Genomic DNA, 17,513 nt, shown 5'->3' with positions numbered 1-17,513 from the left:
GATTACCCACCCGGTACCGTTCTCCCAACTCTTCCGACGGACATCTAATCGAGCGTGGGGCCGCGCTTATCCGAATCTTCAGCTCGGCCCATTATCTATCCGGTCGCGGATGTATTAGAAATGTGGTGATGCGGTCCAATGATGTCGCAATACTTGCCCCACCTCGGAAGATAGCCCTGGTGTTGTTAAAGATCAGAGGGGACTATCGTCGATAAACATTTCAGCACAACAGTTTCATCCGTTCCTAAATATCTCAGATCTCAAAAGCTATACAGATAGTAAAACCCCTTGACAGCACCCCACTACAGCTTTTATAACACCGCAGGGCATCACCATGACGACTTCAACCCCGAAGCTCAAGCTCTATACTAACCACGGATGCCCATGTCAGTACATCGGCGAAGCCTGCCTGCCTACATACAGAAGGCATCAAGAGACTAACTTTTGCGTCGCAGGGGCTCATCGTGTCCATATTGCATTAGCTGAATTGAACATCCCTTTTGAGGAAGAAATCATTGATCTCAGCGTTCCCCGGACTCCCGAGTACCTGAAGATCAACCCGCGAGGACTGGTCCCATCGATCTCCTACAACGGCGAGATCATCACCGAGTCGGCTATCGTGGCCAACTTCCTCGCGGACGCTTTCCCTTCTCATCTGATTCCGGCTTCCACGGACGCCAACGGGCCACTAGTCCGTGCCAAGATTGCCTTCTTCGTCGACACGTACTTTTCCAAGGCGGCCCCGCACTACTTCAAGACATCGTTTGGCAAGCTTGAAGAGGAGCGCACGGCAGCCGGTATCGAGTTTGTCAACACCGTGGCCAAGGAGCTCGATCCCCTGCTAGCCGACGCCGCCCCCTTCTTCGGCGGCTCAAGCAAGTTGACCCAGGCTGAGGTGAGTAGCCGGCCCCAGGCCCCGTTCACCGGGCTACGCTAGCGAGAACCGGAAGCTGACTATACTCGTCGGACAGGTGTTGACGGGCTCCTTCGTGCTCCGGCTCTATACCTTTGCCCGCCCGGAGCACGGCCTCCAGCCGATCAGCCTGGATGACTTGGCTGCAAAGGCGCCCAACTTTGACAAATGGGCAAGGGAAGTGTCCAAGCACCCGAGTGTCACAGGGATCTGGAACGAGGAAAAAATGGTGAGTTACACGAAGGAGAGGCTGTCGAAACTGAGAGCACAAGCATAGGCGATGGTTTCATCATCCAAGGTGGTTCTGAGAGCGATGAGAAATTCGATGGAAGGCTGGGTCGATTGTTCCATATCTCTCGACAACGGGCGTATCCCTTATAAAGAAATCAAAAACTATATATGCTGCCCATTTGGAACTCGCTGCTGTCCCGTGCTAGAGAGGGTGGTGGTTCCTGGGGTGGTTGTGGATATCAGACTGGATATACCGCATGACCAACACATACGACCATAGCTCCTAGAGAACTCGGGATCCCGTCCGCTCTCCCATAGATAAACTCGGAAGCGCCAGATTAGTAGTTGGGTGGGTGACCACCAGCGAATACCTGGTGTTGTATGTTTTTTGCACTTCTAACGGGTTATGTGGATATGATTTTTTTTTGGAGATGGTGGTTGGTTTTGAAGTGTTGCGTGGCGGGTCACGAGAGACTGGGGTTAGGGACTTGGTGTCCGACTTATCCTATCCGATCTTTCAATGGCTAGTCATTTATACTTGAGTTCTTAATCCACGTTCATGGTGAGAATAGAACTGCGCCTAACCGGCTATACGGCAGTACAATTGTGGACTATACTTGGCACAGCTAGCATGTCAGCCTTGGCCTGGCCTTTAATCCTGTTGAATACTTGGCTGATGTAGATAAGTGCAAAACGAGCGATTGATAGACTTAGCGTAGCACGCCTAAGCTAAGACTAATAAGCCAGAGATGCACGCAGCCTATCGCTTAGAGTTCCGTGCCAGCACGCCCAGTCGTCTTGGCCATCCGAGCCCCAATGCTAATGGTTTGATAGTGACGCAACCGACTGTTCCAACTACTTTGTCTACATAAAAGCTAGTCTAAAGCCTTACACCACCAACGGATAGTCGCAATCGCCATGACAGCATTCGAGGTCTGTCTGTTGAGTGTAGGTTCTGTTTTGCCAGTGATCTCTAGGCAAAATGAACTTCAATACCCGCTATCTGGATGACAGTGAGATCGAATCTTTCGTGAAGGAGTTGGACAAGAATGGCGACGGATTTATCGACTATGGCGAAGTAGAGCACAGGCTGGATCTCGTGCACGACGAGATCGCTCCTCGCGCACAGCCGCATCACTTGCACCATGACAGCAGGGACGACGAGGCTCGACACCATTTCCTGCGCAGCATCATCGGGTCAGATGCCCAGCGCATCCCACGGTCTGAGTTCGTGGCGCGGGTGCGGGAGTGGAAGATCCCCTCCCTGAAGCAGGACGCAGAGGATCAGCACCGGGAAGACGAGCTGCTCCGGTCGATGAGCATCTGGCGCCGCGTCCGCGCCTACTGGGCCGTCCGGGGCCCGGATATCATGTTCATAGCCCTGGTGGTAAGCCTGCAACTTGCCTTTGGGATCTGGCAGCTTGTCAAGTACGTCACCGGTACTCAGTACCGTGCAGCGTTCGGCTGGGGTGTCGTTCTGGCCAAGACCTGTGCTGGGGCGCTCTACCCAACCATTTTCTTCCTGCTTCTCAGCATGTCCAGGTACGTCTCCAGGATCCCAAGCTTACAGGCCTATTTGATGATTAACCTTTTATTTCTGAGTAGATACTTTTCGACCTTCATGAGGCGCTCGTACCGCATCTCACGATTTATCAACTTTGACCTGTCACAGAAGTTTCATATTCGGATTTCAATAGTTGCCATCGTTTTAGCAACCTTGCACGCTATAGGCCATCTCGGAGGCTCATTCGTATGGGGTAGCAGGCCGGAGAATGAGGACGCTGTAGCCAATGTGATAGGCCCTGACATGGTCCCTCGTCCATACCGGGACTATGTCGCATCGCTCCCGGGCTCTACAGGTATTGTTGCTCTGGGTCTCTTCTACACCTTGTCACTACTCAGCATTCCTCATGTTAGGAAATGGAATTACGAAGTTTTTCAGCTGGGCCATCTCCTCATGTACCCGATTATCGGACTGCTGGCGGCCCATGGAACAGCAGCACTGCTGCAGTGGCCAATGCTTGGATACTTTCTTGCCTTTCCAACATTGCTCATTCTGGTTGAGAGAGTCACTCGTGTAACACTTGGGTTTCATCGCATACCAGCGACATTATCAATACTAGATGACCAAACTCTTGAGATCAAGGCGACAATCCCCAGCGAGAGGATTTGGAAGTACGAAGCCGGGCAATACGTGTTCCTGCAGGTTCCGAGTATAAGCTTTTTCCAATGGCATCCATTTACCGTGTCTGGGTGCGTCGGAAGAGAGATGTGGTTGCATATCAAGGTCGAGGGCAGCTGGACATCGAGGCTGAAAACCTTGGGACGTGAGAATGCGACGGCACAGATTGATATCGGAATCAATGGGCCATTTGGCGCACCAGCCCAGCGCTTTTCTGATTTCGATCATACCATAATCGTTGGAGCCGGAATCGGAGTCACGCCTTTCTCTGGAATTCTGATGGACCTCCAGGCGAAAGAAGATAGGCTTCACGGCGGCCCCGATTCGTCCAGCGGGATTGCGACTGGCCCTGGTGAGAGGAAGATATCCATGGGAGCTGGAACCACCCAGGACGGAAATACGGCTCTACAAGATTCAGCCCGTTCTGATAGCTCCACCTCAGACCCGTCAACCATGCGTAACCTGCAGACCCAAGCCTCGTCTAATGACCCTTTGGCCCTTCCCTCAGACTATCGCCGCGTTGACTTCCACTGGATGGTACGCTCCCGCAACTATCTACTGTGGTTTTCTGAATTGCTGAATGCGGTCTCCCGATCCCAAGCACGGCACCAACAGGAGGACGCAGACTGCCACCTGGCCATCAACATCTACACCCACGTGACGCAGAAGCGGAAGAACATCGCTACCCATGTGTACCGATGGCTGCTGGAGATGCACCGCACGCCCGAACACCCAGAGTCGCCGCTGACGGGGTTGATGAACGCTACACACTTCGGGCGCCCCGACTTCGAGGTTATCCTGGACCAACATTACGAGGAAATGAAGGGCTTGAAGGCCGCGAGGGCCATGGATTCGGAAAAGGGGGAGGGAGTGCGGAGCAAAGCACTGAAAGTAGGCGTTTTCTTCTGTGGAGCTCCGGTCGTGGGTGAGATCCTGGCGGATCGGTGCCGGATGCTGTCAGCCAGGGGACGAGCGGATGGCACCAAGATTGAGTATCATTTCATGATTGAGGTTTTTGGGTAGCACCGGCGGGTATTTAAGACTTCATGATACGTACTTACCTATGTACTTGGGCGCTTGCGCTATAATAGATCGTTGACAAACAGACACAGACAGGCGGAAGTGGCCAACGTGTAGGTAACAGTCAAAGCGTACCGGAATTTGCTTCAAAGAAAGTGCGCAAGACCCAGTTCAGTGAGGCATCGGTCTGGGAAGCGTAGGTGATCGGATATCTTCTCAATGCAGTATCTCGCGGGTTAGGTCGAGGGCTACTGTCCTTACGCACTGCAAGTTAGGTAGCCAGATTGTTCTGACATACGGCGGCCCATTTATCACTGGCTGCGGGTACCCATGTACGTCAGATTCCCAGCAGTTGGCAAGGATAACAGTCCAAGCCAACCGACTTGGCCGCCTCGAGAGAGATATCCCGGGGAAGGATACAGACATGATGGCGATGTGTACGTGGAATCTGCTTTGGCTATCCAGATACTCAAGTTAAGGGTCTCCCGGGCGAAGATTGGAAACCCAGATCACGGGCAAGTCAGCTGACTTCGGTGGTATCGGATCTTGCCGCCAAGCCAAGCCCCGGCGTCCGCGAATCGAGTCGACGAGTGGCATCACGTCCCCCCGTCCCACGTCCCACGCTCCACGTCTTACGTCCTGGCCACCAGACCAGCTCTTCCAATTTGCCCCGCTGGTGGATTGGTGACTCTTCTGGCGTGTCGAATCCGTCCCCCTCCTCCGCCTCGCCTTGTCTCCCGATAACTCTTCGGGGTCCGTCCACCTTGGACCCCTTCACTCAGAAATTATACCTACAGTTTTATCAGGATCTTGCTCGTTTGGCGGAACTGCATCGACGGGTTCCTTGCCGACCTGCGAAACTGAGCCTGCAGACCCTCTTCCGTGAAGGCATTGGCCACCGGCTCCGCCTGGTGACGTCCGGTCATCAGTCCATCCTCAGGACGGCTGGTACGACACAGCAGACGACTCTTTCGCATTTGAGGCTGCCCTGGCCATCATGAGCTCGACGCCGCAAGGCTTGGGAGGCAAAGCCCTATCGGCATCGGCATCCAACTTCACCCCGTCACAATCTGTCCCCATCCCGTCGCCGAATTTCGATTCCAGTTCGCGTCGATCCGGCATCTCGAGTCCGGCCCTGTCCTATACCGCTCCCAGAAAGGGGCAGGCAGCCCGGAAGCAGCACAAGGACAAGCGAAGGCCACTGCGAGACAGCCGGCTGGATGACGATGACGCCATGGCTGAACTGGTAAGCCGACTGCAACCCGGCCAGTCTGGACCTTGACACTGACGCTGCAGCACCACCAGAGGGCTATGAGAAACGCTTCGAGCCGGAGGGGCCAGACTTCGATCACCCACCTACTCAACTACTCGGCCCCGTTACGCCACTCGCACGACTACGGGCATGGACACGGCCACGGTCACGGAAGATCTGCTCGACGGCACCCGACTTGGGGGCCCGGCTCCGGCTACCACCCCGTCGACAAGGCCAAGTTTGTCCATGCCAACTACCGATTCGTTGTGGCGCCCGAAAACGACTACACGGCCCAGGCGAGCGACGCCGATAAGCATCTCGATTGGAACGACGTACAGCAGGTCGTGGCGTCGACCGAGTCACAATCGACATCGTGCCCAATCTGCCTGTCCGACCCAGTCGCCCCGCGCATGGCTCGGTGCGGCCACATCTTCTGCCTATCGTGCCTGTTACGATTCATGAATTCAACAAGCGATGACGAACCGAGCTCCAGAAAGGAGGCCCGATGGAAGAAGTGCCCAATATGCGAGGACTCGTTCAAGATGGCCGAGACTCGCCCTGTGCGGTTTTACGCCGGTCAAGAGAACCCCTTGCCCGGTCCGGGCGACGATGTAGTATTGCGGCTTATGGTACGAGACTCGAGCTCGACCCTGGCTCTGCCAAAGGAGGGCGGTACAGACCCCGTCAACGTCGGAGAAGAGGTGCCCTGGCACTTTGCAGCAAACGTAATGGACTACGCCCGCATTATGAAGGGCACCAGAGATTACATGATCAGCGAGTACGAGCGAGAGATCGACGATCTTCGGACCCAGGCCACCAAAGACGAGATACAGTTCGGGGCAGAAGACGGCGACTGGACGGCGAGGGCCATCAAGGCCATCACCACGGCCAAAGACAAGGTTAGAGACCAGAAGACAGACGTCGATACTGACACAACGCCGGCTACTGGGCTTGCCAAGGCCAAGCAGCCGGCAGGCCACCCATTCCATTTTTATACGGCTCCCCCGCATCTTTACCTGTCGCCACTCGACATCCGCATCCTGAAGACGAAATTCGGCGACTACTCTAATTTTCCCTCGACGCTCTTGCCGCGCGTCGAACACATCTCGACCGGCCATGTCGTCGACGACACCATGAGGAGGCGGACCAAGTACCTTGCTCACCTCCCACACGGATGCGTGGTCAGTTTTGTCGAGTGCGATTGGACAGACATTGTTCCCGCCGAAGTACTCGAGACGTTCTCCAAGGAATTAGAGAAGCGTCGGAAGTCACATCGAGACAAGGAGGCACAAGAAGAAAGAGAGCGGGTACAGGCAGAGCGGCTTGAGGCTGCAGCCATTGGCCGTGGTGCGCGTCGACACTTCGACCAGGCAAACGACATTCACCTGGATGCCGTCCCGGCGATCAACTCGGATGATTTTCAGCCATTAGGGTCCGCACCCAGCACAACACCCCCGAACCCGCGGCCCGGGTTCGAACAGCTAGCCGACATGTCCACAAGTCCGTCTACTTCCAAGACTGTGTGGGGAACCCGAGTGTTGGCAGCCTCTCCCGACCTTGGGCCGGTTTCAGAGGCAAACACAAACGACGGCTGGCTGAGGGATGATGATTTCCTTGGGCCTGCCGAGGTTGCGCTCCAACTGGAAGCATTCAAGATTGACGGGGCCAGCTCAGGACCGGCAACGCCAGGCGGTGGCGGCGGCGGAGGAGGAGGTGGTGGTGGGAAGAAGAAGAAGAAGCAGAAGATCACTTTGATGAGCACAGGCGGGCATCGTGGCGGATGAATACCTTTGGAGCTAGGTGCAGATCTACTAGATGCTAGATGGGCTGTGATACACGAAGTCGACATCTGTCATTGGTGCCTTAGAAATATTGGATTGCTTGGCTGATTATCGCTACAAGAGGCGTCACATGTTTATTTGGGATTGGCGTGGAGACAGCGCCACAGCCAGCTGTGCACTATAAACTGCACAAAGCGATACGAAATCAAACAAAGTTTATTACCCATGCCCACGAGAACTATCAGTACGTCGGACAGGTTTCCCGGCAGTTTGCATGTTGCATCAAATGTCACGCCGAGCTTATATCAAACCTCCACTCGAGGGAAACAGGGCAGCCATGGAGTGGCAGCGGAGCCGCGTGTCTTGAAGCAAGGAGTGTATACCTACCTAACTGAGGTAGTTGGTCGATAAGGGCGGACTCGGAACCACAATTGAATGTACGCGTCGCCTTAGCGATGATTGCGATCGATTCGTCGAGGCAGGAAGTTGAAACAACGCAACGAGGCCGTGGAAGTGGTTCGTTTTACCCCTGGATTATGATGAAATCTTAGGTTGCGCATGCCGTTCAGGGACTGGGAAAGGCGAGGCGCAAATTACGATCCGGAAATCGTCCGAACCATGACACTAGCGACTTGTCGGTGCGCTGCACGTCAAGGCGCTTCCGTCCCGTAACGTTGAAGTCATATTGGACTTGGGGGCATAAACATTCAAGCACGATGGTAATCTTACGGAGGCGGTGCAGCCAATTGGTGCCCGTGGGCTGTGGGAGTGGAAGCAAGGCATGGATCGGGGGGCATGCGAGCTTCGGCAACCAAGGACAGGCTAGCCTGATAGATAGTATGCATGTGTGTACAATACGTAGCTCTACATATCCAACGTTGCATCTCGTCCTAGGCACCCACTGCTGGCGAGTGAGCTGGTGTTCAATTAATCAAATATCTGGATGGCATGGCGCAAAGTGCAAGCCACGGCTTCACAGACGTCTCCTCCAACAGTTGTGGCTTTGTTTCCAGTCGCGGCATTTCACACGCGGTGCTACGCCGTGGCTTTCGTTTAACTGCAGTAAACTACCAGGATTCACGATAAGACGGTGAATAGTAGAGCCAAAAAGAAAATTCTCCGCAGCTTCCCCGCACTATATCCACTGGATCCATGATCGTCACCGTCCCCACAGGGGCCAAGGTGCGGGAAGCAAGCCACCAAAGAAACAAGCCCCTCCGGGCCCCCCAGAGCCCCTCAGGCCTTACCTACTGTGTGCAAGGCACCTGGGGGCAGGGAGATTCGTCCCGAAAGTGGGACGACACCAGTGGGTACGGTATAATGATACGCCTGCTCTTTGCTGGCTTGCTGACTGCAGACGCAGGATATCGTGTCGCGCGTCATTAATTTCCGCTCAAGTCTTCTCCTCCAGTCTGGTCGCAGTTCGCGCCTTTTCTAATTTCTCTGGTCTCTCGGTCCATGACATCGGCCTGCGTCGAGCGCCCCAGTAAAGCAGAACTGCCTGTGCATGCGCTCGGACCCAAGTGGCCGAGCATGCTCCCTCGCTCGACAAAGCCTGCTTTCCAGCTCCCGCTGTGCCTCTTTCCCATGTCGACGACAGTGGTCGTTTGCGAAGCCGATCACAATGATCTCTCCTCCATTGCAACCCAAGAGGGGCTAACGCAGAAGCCTGCCAGGTGACTCCCTTGAGATGCGTGCGTGCCAGGACGATGGCACCATACATCTGTCTGGGGAAAGCAAGTTGTGTATCATTCGACTCCTGGCCGTGGTACACGGCACGATTGGGCGTCAGGAATCTAGGTACGGTGCTATAACAACCCCAGCTGATATCGACCGGATGCAAAGCTGCAAGGACCATCACACCTGTTCTTGACAGCGGTGATCCTCATCTGTTCGAGATGAGATCTATTGCTGAGTGGAAGCCGTGTTATTGGGCAATCCCGCCTTTCTCCAACTGCCCCTGTGAGGAGAACCCAGAAAGAAACCACCGAAGAGCCTCCTCGCACTATCAAATCACTGGGCAATAGTTAGAGCCGGCCAGGCCAGTGCGCTATCTCGATCAATCCCATAGTTCTCGCGCTCGCTCTCTGGTGCGTCCCGGTTGCACACCACTTGCAGTATATAGGTTCGGCCAATGCCGCGCTAGACGGGTGCTACAGAAGACCACGCGATAATCCAGCATGCCTAAACTAGGTTCTACGGCCGCAGAACAAGTCATCATGTTCGGCAGGCAGTGCTTCTGTGCGGCAACATGGGGGGTGGCATGCCGGGCTACCCCTGGGCCAGTAGATGGCCATCTGTGCCTATGTGTGCCTATGTGTGCCTCTAGCCTCGAGGTCACCGCATCATGGCTAAGGCTTGGCCGAACCAAGCTTCTCCACACTTACCCCAACCGCCACCCATGCCTATTCCAGATTGCTATGCCTCGTGAGCCGATTCCAAGCCCGCGAGCTATCCAGACACATGCAAGCACGCTGCGCAGCGCCAGCAACACGATCCTCTTTTTCCTGCAGTCCCAGCAATGTTGTGCAGGGAGGCCATCCTCGCCAAGGGGCCGGGAGTGCCTTCCAAGGCACCAAGGATCCCCTCAACAGCGCGACTTGCAGGGAGGGGAGCCGGCCACCGATGGAAGCTACGGCAGACGTGCCGGCTGACCAGCGTCCATGATCCGTGTCTTGCTTTCGCACCCGAGCTGCCCGCGTCGGTCTTCTGACCTCTATAACTTGCACGGGTCCCCTTTTGCGTTTCTGTCGCTCTCTTCTTTTGGAGACCCTGATCGTCCTCGTGAGGTCTCTGCAGCGTTGGCATTCTATCCTGTTACCCTCCCTTACAGGCGAGACGCTCCTTCATCAATACCACGGCCTGTAAGACCGGAGCAGCGCAGCTCTCTTGAATAGAAAAGCATCACTTCTCGTCTCTCGGGAACGCATCGACCATTCTCTCGGGGATTGCCTAGCAAGCAGATATGCGTCTGAACACAGTCCTTGGGCTGATGCCCGCCCTCCTCGGGGCCCATTCGCTTGCCTACGAAGTCCAGACTCCTCCGTTAGACACAGACTGGACCTACAAGGTCGGGACAAACCCCTGGCCGGAATACCCGAGACCTCTTCTCCAGCGCCCAACGTGGCAGAATCTGAACGGGGTGTGGAAATGGAGGGCTGCTGGTGCAGGCGAGGGTGCCATGCCACCGCTCAACGAAACCCTCACACAGGACGTCCTGGTCCCCTCCTGCTTGGAGAGTGGTCTCTCGGGCGTTCAGCTTCTTAATCAGACGTATTCGTGGTTCGCCAGAGACTTTACCGTGCCGCCCGATTGGTCCAAGCAAGATGGCCGGATCATACTCAACTTCGAGGCGGTCGATTATGAGGCCACCATTTTCATTAACGGTAGGCAAGCAGGGTTCAACAGAGGAGGATATTGGCATTTCAGCGTCGATGCCACCGACTACCTAAGTGTAAATGGCACCAATAAGCTGTACGTCCTTCCTTGTTGTTTGTCCAAATACAGGTCTCTCCGGCCCTAACATGAACGTTGCACGACAGCCATGTTTTCGTCTACGATCCCACGGATACGCCAGGCGTAAACATTCCAATTGGAAAACAGACGAGAACTCCCAGCCACATCTTCTATCGTTCATGCACCGGACTTTGGCAGACCGTCTGGATGGAGTGGGTGCCCAGCACTTACATCAGCGGTGTGGAGATTGCTGCCGGCATGGACGGTCAAGGTTAGTGTCCCAGTCCGCGAACTGCATACGTTTTGGGTTGCATGAACTGACCTGGACCGTCGGAAAGTCAACATGACCGTAAGCGTCAACAGTTCTGCTGGATACCCCGAGACTGTGTCTGTCTCGGTCATCAGCGCGGACGGCGACGTCGTGGCGTCGCACGATGCTCCCCCAAATGCACCTTTCGATTTTGTAGTCGACTCGCCCGAACTATGGTCTCCGGAAAAGCCCACGTTGTACAACATCACAATCAAGACCGGGTCGGACGAGGTAACGAGCTACACAGGGTTTCGGACAGTTTCCAGAGGCAAGGTCAACGGCATTGAGCGACCATTGATCAATGGGGAGTTTTCGTTCCACTTCGGGACCCTCGACCAGGGTTTCTGGCCGGATGGTTTGTATACTCCGCCAAGCGTGGAAGCTATGGTGTACGACCTGAAGGTCTTGAAGGGTCTCGGCATGAACATGTTGAGGAAACACGTGAGTCTACGCTTGGGGATGGCCGACACTGTTGCTGATGCTGTTTTTCTATGTTCAGATCAAGGTTGAACCTGCATTGTTCTACCGAGCCTGCGATGAACTCGGTCTGCTTCTTATCCAGGATATGCCGTCTCTCCAAGCCAGTGGAAATGTGAAGCCAAATGCCGCGCAGCAAGCTGAATTCGAACGACAGTTCGATATCCTTATCAACCAGCACAAGTCATACCCCAGCATCTACACATGGGTATGCTCTCAACCTCTCAGACCTAAACTTAAGCCCTGTTAGCTGACTATCGCAGGTGGTTTACAATGAAGGATGGGGCCAACTCCTCAACAATGGCACCTATCCAGAGGAAGGCCTTACGGCCAGGGCACGTGAATTGGACCCCACTAGACTAGTCGATGCGACGAGTGGATGGTTTGACCATGGCTACGGCGACTACTCTGTAAGGCCTCTTGTTACTTAGTTGCTCCAGTCACGAGCTAACCATGGCTTACAGGATAACCACCATTACGCCAACCCGCAATGTGGCTCGCCCTTCTACAGCATCCAATCAAGCCCATGGGATCCCAGCAGAATAGCCATCCAAGGCGAGTTTGGAGGTATTGGACACAACGTCTCCATTGAACAGTCAGTATTTCGATCTCCGTCCTGTTCTAACTTGCACGTTCACTACCGGGCAACAGTGGCTTACTATGGGTGATAAATAGTCTTTGGAAGGTTGAACAGGCAATCCTAGAGCTCAATCAGACCTACGAACTTGATGCCGACCTTGACGCCTATAACTACCGGGCTCACAGACTACTAGATGAGCTTCGTGAGCAAGTGGAGTTCTACGCATGCAGTGGGGCCATTTGGACTCAGACTACAGATGTGGAGGGCGAAGTTAACGGATGTAAGTATTCTCCATACCTCCATACCAATATTGCTGTCGCTGCTCTTGCCGAAAAAAAATCAAAATGCTGATACTTGCTGCAAAGTGTTGACATATGATCGCCGAATTCTTCGGCCAAACGAGGACCAATGGAAGGCTGATATCCAAGCCCTCTATGACACCGCCCAATCGAGGAACGAGGGGAACATGGTGGTTCAGAAGATGCTCAGGTAATACCGTGCTGAAATTCTTCGGCCAGACAATATTCGATGTGCGGACTTGATCCGTAATGAGCTGATCCTATCACGGGTACAACTCTAAGGAATTAGCATATTTTATAACCAGTAATGGCTTTACGGGTTGATAACCCGAAACAAGAACACAAATAAATATTATGATTATTTTCACTCCATCCACATAGCCAAGTCATCTTGTTCATGTCTACCGTCATTGGCACTACGCCGGCAGGCCATTCCAGATCTGATAACTAAGCGTCTCATTCGGCGTTATCCAACTCTCCAGGCACGGGAGCTCTCTCACGATCAGGTCAGCCACCATCCGGCCAAACACCACAGTTCCCCAAGGGTTCAAGTGGGTCCGGTCCGTGGGTCCCCAATTATAGGCCTGCGCAGCGTCCTCGCCAATGGTGTTGACGTACTTCAGACTGGCGGCGTTGAGATCGATGATGGGGGAGCCGGTGACGTTGGCGGCCTTGATAGCCGCGAGACGCTCGTTGTGCAGCGAGTCCGTGGCGTTGTGTTCCGACTCGAACACGCGCCGGGTGAGCGATGAAGTCAGCAGCTGTCAAGGTCCGGTCAGCTGTAGTTGAGAAATACATTCTACCGGCGTGGACTCACGGGTGTCCCGCCTAGGGACTTGACCTCCTCGGCGAACTTGATCAGGTTGGCTTGATACTGGTCAAACGGCACGTTGTTGGCCGGTTTCTGGTCGTTGTGTCCAAACTGCGAGCAATTAATCGACGGCCAATGCGAATAAAACAAAGGAAAGGCTCACGCTGATGGTAACGTAGCTGTCATAAGTCGCGGCGTACTCCCGCAAGTGCGCCGTGATGTTGGTCCAGTTGCCGCCATGCACATACGATACTGTCGTCGCGCCGCTCTGCCCGATGTTGACTCCCCACGCCTCGGGACCCCGGAGCGTCGCTAGGAGGCCGTCACCCCAGCCCCCGTCGTGTGCCGTTGTCGAGTCGCCCGCCAGGAAGAATGCCGGCGGTTTGCCCGCCGCCCCGGCGCAGTCTCGAGCTGGCCGTGCAGATGCCAGCTGCTGCAGCAGCGACGCTGCGTATGCGGCACAAAAGGTAGAGGCACGCATTTTCGTGTTGGTTCTTGGACTTTTATGACTCCATAAAACACCGTTCGCGGTATTCAAGGGCTGAGTTCTTGCTGGAATCGCGCCAAGTTATGCCTCCACGAAGTATAGTCCCCGCATTGGCAGCCTGGGGTTTTTATAGTATTTTGAGCAGTATGGCAGTAGAGTCGTATTATATGTGAGAAATGGCGTGCGTGGTATTCGATTAGCAAATTCCGGGATCCATAGGGACTCTCTCGGGGCTACGCTCCCGACTGTCCTGCTTTCGTATATCTCGCCGTATTGCACACCGAAAGCGTTGCATTCAGCCGAGGCGCCGCTTTATGAACATCCCCACAGTGTTCGTCTTGGCGGATGTATTCCCCCGATTCATCTCTGCGGAGCTTTCCCGAAAGAGAGACTATTGGCGGAAGAACATATCTGTTAGCTGCTTGTGGGGTATTCTCAGTTATACTCCAAGACTCTGACTAAGTGTCTTACACGATTGTCATGCAACGTCCATGTATATCTTGCTGTATTAGTTTTACTAGATGGATAATAATCAATTATACTCGAGCTAGTTTACTATATTTCCGAGCTGTTTTCCTCGTAGAGATAACAACAAAAGAAAACACTTGGTTTCAAGCTTCTATCTTCGTCGCGAGAATCGTCATCTGGCCGGTTCAATCCCATGACTCCATCAACGAATTGCATAGCCTGACCTCATACTCTGTCGTGATCCCGGATATACAAGTGCCTGCAACTCTCGCAACTCTAGAGCGAAGTCTGGCTCCCCATCAAGCATGGCAATAATGATCTCTATGGCGCTCCTCTCCTCGGTGGATCGACTTTCGCCAGAACCGCGACGTATCTCGATACTGATATGCGGATCTGCTCCGTGTAGCAGAAGCGCCTTTATTGCGGTAACCCATCTCTGCCTGTTGAGCATCAGAAGTGTGCTTGTGCGACTCTGCAATAAGTGTGAGACGGCCATGCTCTGCTGCGCAAAGTATAACTTTCCTGCTTTGACTGCGTTGACCCAAACCCTCCTATCCACACGCGGGCTTGCTCCATTAGCAAGCAACACCTCGAGGACCTTGGTGTCAGGCATGTCGTGATGGAAATCCGTATAGTCTCCACTAAGCGCCACGCAAGCCGAAACTCCATCAGCTTTGGGGCTGATGGCAAACTCCAGAAGCTCTTGTGCTTTCGCACGCCTAGACTCTTTGCTGAGTGCTTTGAGCTTTTCAGCCACATAGTTTGTGAGGCTCGCCTATTATAGCTTTAGCTAACGTCATCCCAGGACCGTTGGAATAGTCTCGGGTAAGCGTCCAAGGTGCAAGATACACGGGTACTTACCTGGACGGCAATTGCCAGGAAATCCTTTCGTTTCGGAGACTTTCCAGCATCCATAGGCTCAAAACCGGCCCAGTGTTTCTGGCACAGGGAAGGGCAGTCTATGTCTGTCCATTGGGGGTCCTCGAAGAGAGGCTTGTGCTTGAGTAGGGAAGTGACCCAGGCTTGCTGGTTTGCTTGGTCCAACTCATCCACGAGATCGAAGTAAGCGCGCCGATCAATTTTCTCATTGTCGATCCTAGCAGCATAGCGGATGGCATTGGCGATCAACAACCAGGTCTCTGTATTCACGCCTACAGTGGGCCACAGGCAAATCGGTTGCAGCGCATCAAAACACTTCAGGTGCCGTACACAACCACTCAACAGGCAGATATCCACCGTTGCATTGTCGAACAAGCCATGATTCACCTTGTCCCAAACGTCCACACGGCCAGCGAACTCCTTGGCCGTTTGGTGCACTAGAATGTATGAGTAATTATGGTTCTTAGGGTTCGAGAGATCAGGAACCTCGTTGGAATCAAAGGCAAAAGTACTTACTGAAGACAACTCTTTGACTTAAGTCAGATGATGCTGCTTCTGCTTCCAAAAGACCAGCACAGCATGCCCTGAGTCTATGTTTCATTTCGCGACATATATCTGCTAAGCATTCGGCCGTGCGCAACTCAGACCTATCATGCTCAACACGAAGCCTTCTCGTAGATGATTTGTCCTGCTCCGTGTGAGGGTCTGCCAGGTACCCTTCTTCAGCAAAAGCTAGGGTGATGAGGCAAGGAGGTTGAATCGCCCTCAGCACGAGGCGGAAGGTCCTGTAGGCTGCATTCTGGTAGCTTGGCTTAAGGCTCTCTATCATCCGCATGTAGAGACCCTCGGCGCCGCCAAGGCGACTGGGAAGAGAATCAAGTGTTTGCTTCAGCGTTCGGAGTGAGCCCTGAGAGATCACCATATCCGCAACCAGGCGAGCCCAGAGAATGTCTCCCTGCGATCTGGACGCGATGTCACGGCAAAGATCATACGTGATATTGGAAAGTCCCGGTGCTTCTTGCTCCAGACGAGCAGCACAAATTTGAGCGATGGATTTGTCTGAGTGCCGGTGGACTCGTAGACGGGGACAATCGCAGAAGGCTTCTTCGAATACTGGGAGCTCTCTGCTTGTGACGCAAATTTTAAAGCTGTCCTTCTTGCTTCCCATCTCCAAGATGAGTTCTGCGATGTCCTTGTGTGCATCTGTGATCCATTTACTGGAGCCTAGACCTGCGTCTCCGTCTTCCGTATCATATACAAGAGTCATGTCATCCTCTGTGTAACAATCCCTTCGGTCCATCAAGCGATACTCATCTAAACCGTCGAGAAATACACAGAGCTTCATGACTTCAGATTTCTTTGCAAATAGCGAGTAGAATCCCTGACTCAAGTTCATGACGGTATTGAATGGTTCGCTAGGCGGCCATGCGCTCCCAAAAAAGCTGGGAAATGCAATGTATATCAGGTCGGGTTTGATACTTAGTATCTGCCAGAGAATACTGCGTAAAATACCTTCTCGCGACTTCTGGATCTGACTTCCGGCCTCGAAAAGATAAACGGCCGCCATCAAGAGTTCGCCATCGCCTGCCCAAGCCTGAAGTCGCTTCCTGGTGTCGTCATTCTGGAACGCATACTTCATGACAGTGGATTTACCGGAGCCAGCCCGTCCACTCATCCAGAAGATGGTGTCATCTGAGTTGTTCAGCCATGAATGCCAGATTGGTGGAGATCTTTCGTCTTCCGTAGCTGTCAAGATCCACTCGCATGTTTGGCCAGAAGCCTCATCAATGCGCTCTTCTCTATCGTGGAGTGCATCGAAACAAAGCGTGTCCAAAATTTCTAGTGACTGATCAGTACTGTTCAGAATCAATTGACCAGGCAGGCTTACGCTGGTTCCTTTTTGCTCGCGCTTTTAACTCTGCTGGCATGTGAGCAATACGGATATGAAGATGGCTCGCGAGTCAGGCATGAAACTCACCATCCGGCGTAGGTGCCTGAACAAGCTTTACAATATGGTCCCTGACTTGAACATACCCTGTATCTTGTTTGCTATGATATCTTGCAAGTTCAAAATGATGACAATGCAGGTCTTCTATCAAGACTTTGGCCCCTTCGTAGCAGGCTGCAAGTTTTGGAACAATCTGCGAAAGTGATTAGCGATCATGAACTATGAACGGCAGGAAGAAGATTTACAAGACCCATTGACGTTGGTAACATCTCTCTGACACAAACGACAGGAATGTCCCTCGAAATCATGACGAAAGAATCGCGTTGGTTCTCAAACATCTCTGACCTGTCTCGAAGCAGCTGGAGTAGTTGCTTGCTTGGCGATTGCGGTGAGATTTGAGCGGTGGCTGCAATAACCTC

At 53.6% G+C, this 17,513-nt stretch overlaps 6 protein-coding genes across 6 annotated transcripts; 4 read left to right on the top strand and 2 right to left on the bottom strand.

Moving 5' to 3' along the window:
• Positions 1-334: 334 nt before the first annotated feature.
• JN550_007456 (uncharacterized protein) lies at positions 335-1,190 on the top strand (the record flags this gene model as incomplete). The annotated part of the gene is made up of 3 exons (XM_049319308.1): positions 335-386; positions 456-895; positions 972-1,190. 3 exons carry the CDS (start codon positions 335-337, stop codon positions 1,188-1,190), a joined length of 711 nt encoding a protein of 236 aa, XP_049170432.1.
• A 936-nt stretch (positions 1,191-2,126) lies between these two features.
• JN550_007455 (uncharacterized protein) lies at positions 2,127-4,349 on the top strand (the record flags this gene model as incomplete). The annotated part of the gene is made up of 2 exons (XM_049319307.1): positions 2,127-2,686; positions 2,750-4,349. 2 exons carry the CDS (start codon positions 2,127-2,129, stop codon positions 4,347-4,349), a joined length of 2,160 nt encoding a protein of 719 aa, XP_049170431.1.
• Positions 4,350-5,343: 994 nt separating this feature from the next.
• On the top strand, positions 5,344-7,382 carry JN550_007454 (uncharacterized protein; the record flags this gene model as incomplete). The annotated part of the gene is made up of 2 exons (XM_049319306.1): positions 5,344-5,592; positions 5,652-7,382. The coding sequence occupies 2 exons, from the start codon at positions 5,344-5,346 to the stop codon at positions 7,380-7,382; spliced, it is 1,980 nt and encodes a 659-aa protein (XP_049170430.1).
• A 2,962-nt stretch (positions 7,383-10,344) lies between these two features.
• On the top strand, positions 10,345-12,695 carry JN550_007453 (uncharacterized protein; the record flags this gene model as incomplete). The annotated part of the gene is made up of 8 exons (XM_049319305.1): positions 10,345-10,853; positions 10,922-11,106; positions 11,174-11,586; positions 11,645-11,830; positions 11,886-12,032; positions 12,087-12,217; positions 12,298-12,482; positions 12,568-12,695. The coding sequence occupies 8 exons, from the start codon at positions 10,345-10,347 to the stop codon at positions 12,693-12,695; spliced, it is 1,884 nt and encodes a 627-aa protein (XP_049170429.1).
• Positions 12,696-12,917: 222 nt separating this feature from the next.
• JN550_007452 (uncharacterized protein) lies at positions 12,918-13,793 on the bottom strand (the record flags this gene model as incomplete). The annotated part of the gene is made up of 3 exons (XM_049319304.1): positions 12,918-13,262; positions 13,319-13,423; positions 13,476-13,793. The coding sequence occupies 3 exons, from the start codon at positions 13,791-13,793 to the stop codon at positions 12,918-12,920; spliced, it is 768 nt and encodes a 255-aa protein (XP_049170428.1).
• A 676-nt stretch (positions 13,794-14,469) lies between these two features.
• JN550_007451 (uncharacterized protein) lies at positions 14,470-17,432 on the bottom strand (the record flags this gene model as incomplete). The annotated part of the gene is made up of 6 exons (XM_049319302.1): positions 14,470-15,042; positions 15,129-15,583; positions 15,663-16,985; positions 17,035-17,064; positions 17,125-17,287; positions 17,373-17,432. 6 exons carry the CDS (start codon positions 17,430-17,432, stop codon positions 14,470-14,472), a joined length of 2,604 nt encoding a protein of 867 aa, XP_049170427.1.
• Between the last annotated feature and the right edge of the window lie 81 nt (positions 17,433-17,513).

This window comes from Neoarthrinium moseri (assembly GCF_022829205.1).
Source record: "Neoarthrinium moseri strain CBS 164.80 chromosome Unknown scaffold29_Wmoseri_CBS_16480, whole genome shotgun sequence".
Classification (NCBI taxonomy): domain Eukaryota; kingdom Fungi; phylum Ascomycota; class Sordariomycetes; order Amphisphaeriales; family Apiosporaceae; genus Neoarthrinium; species Neoarthrinium moseri.
Note: the sequence above shows the minus strand (reverse complement) of the source record. Positions and strands in the feature narration are given on the sequence as shown.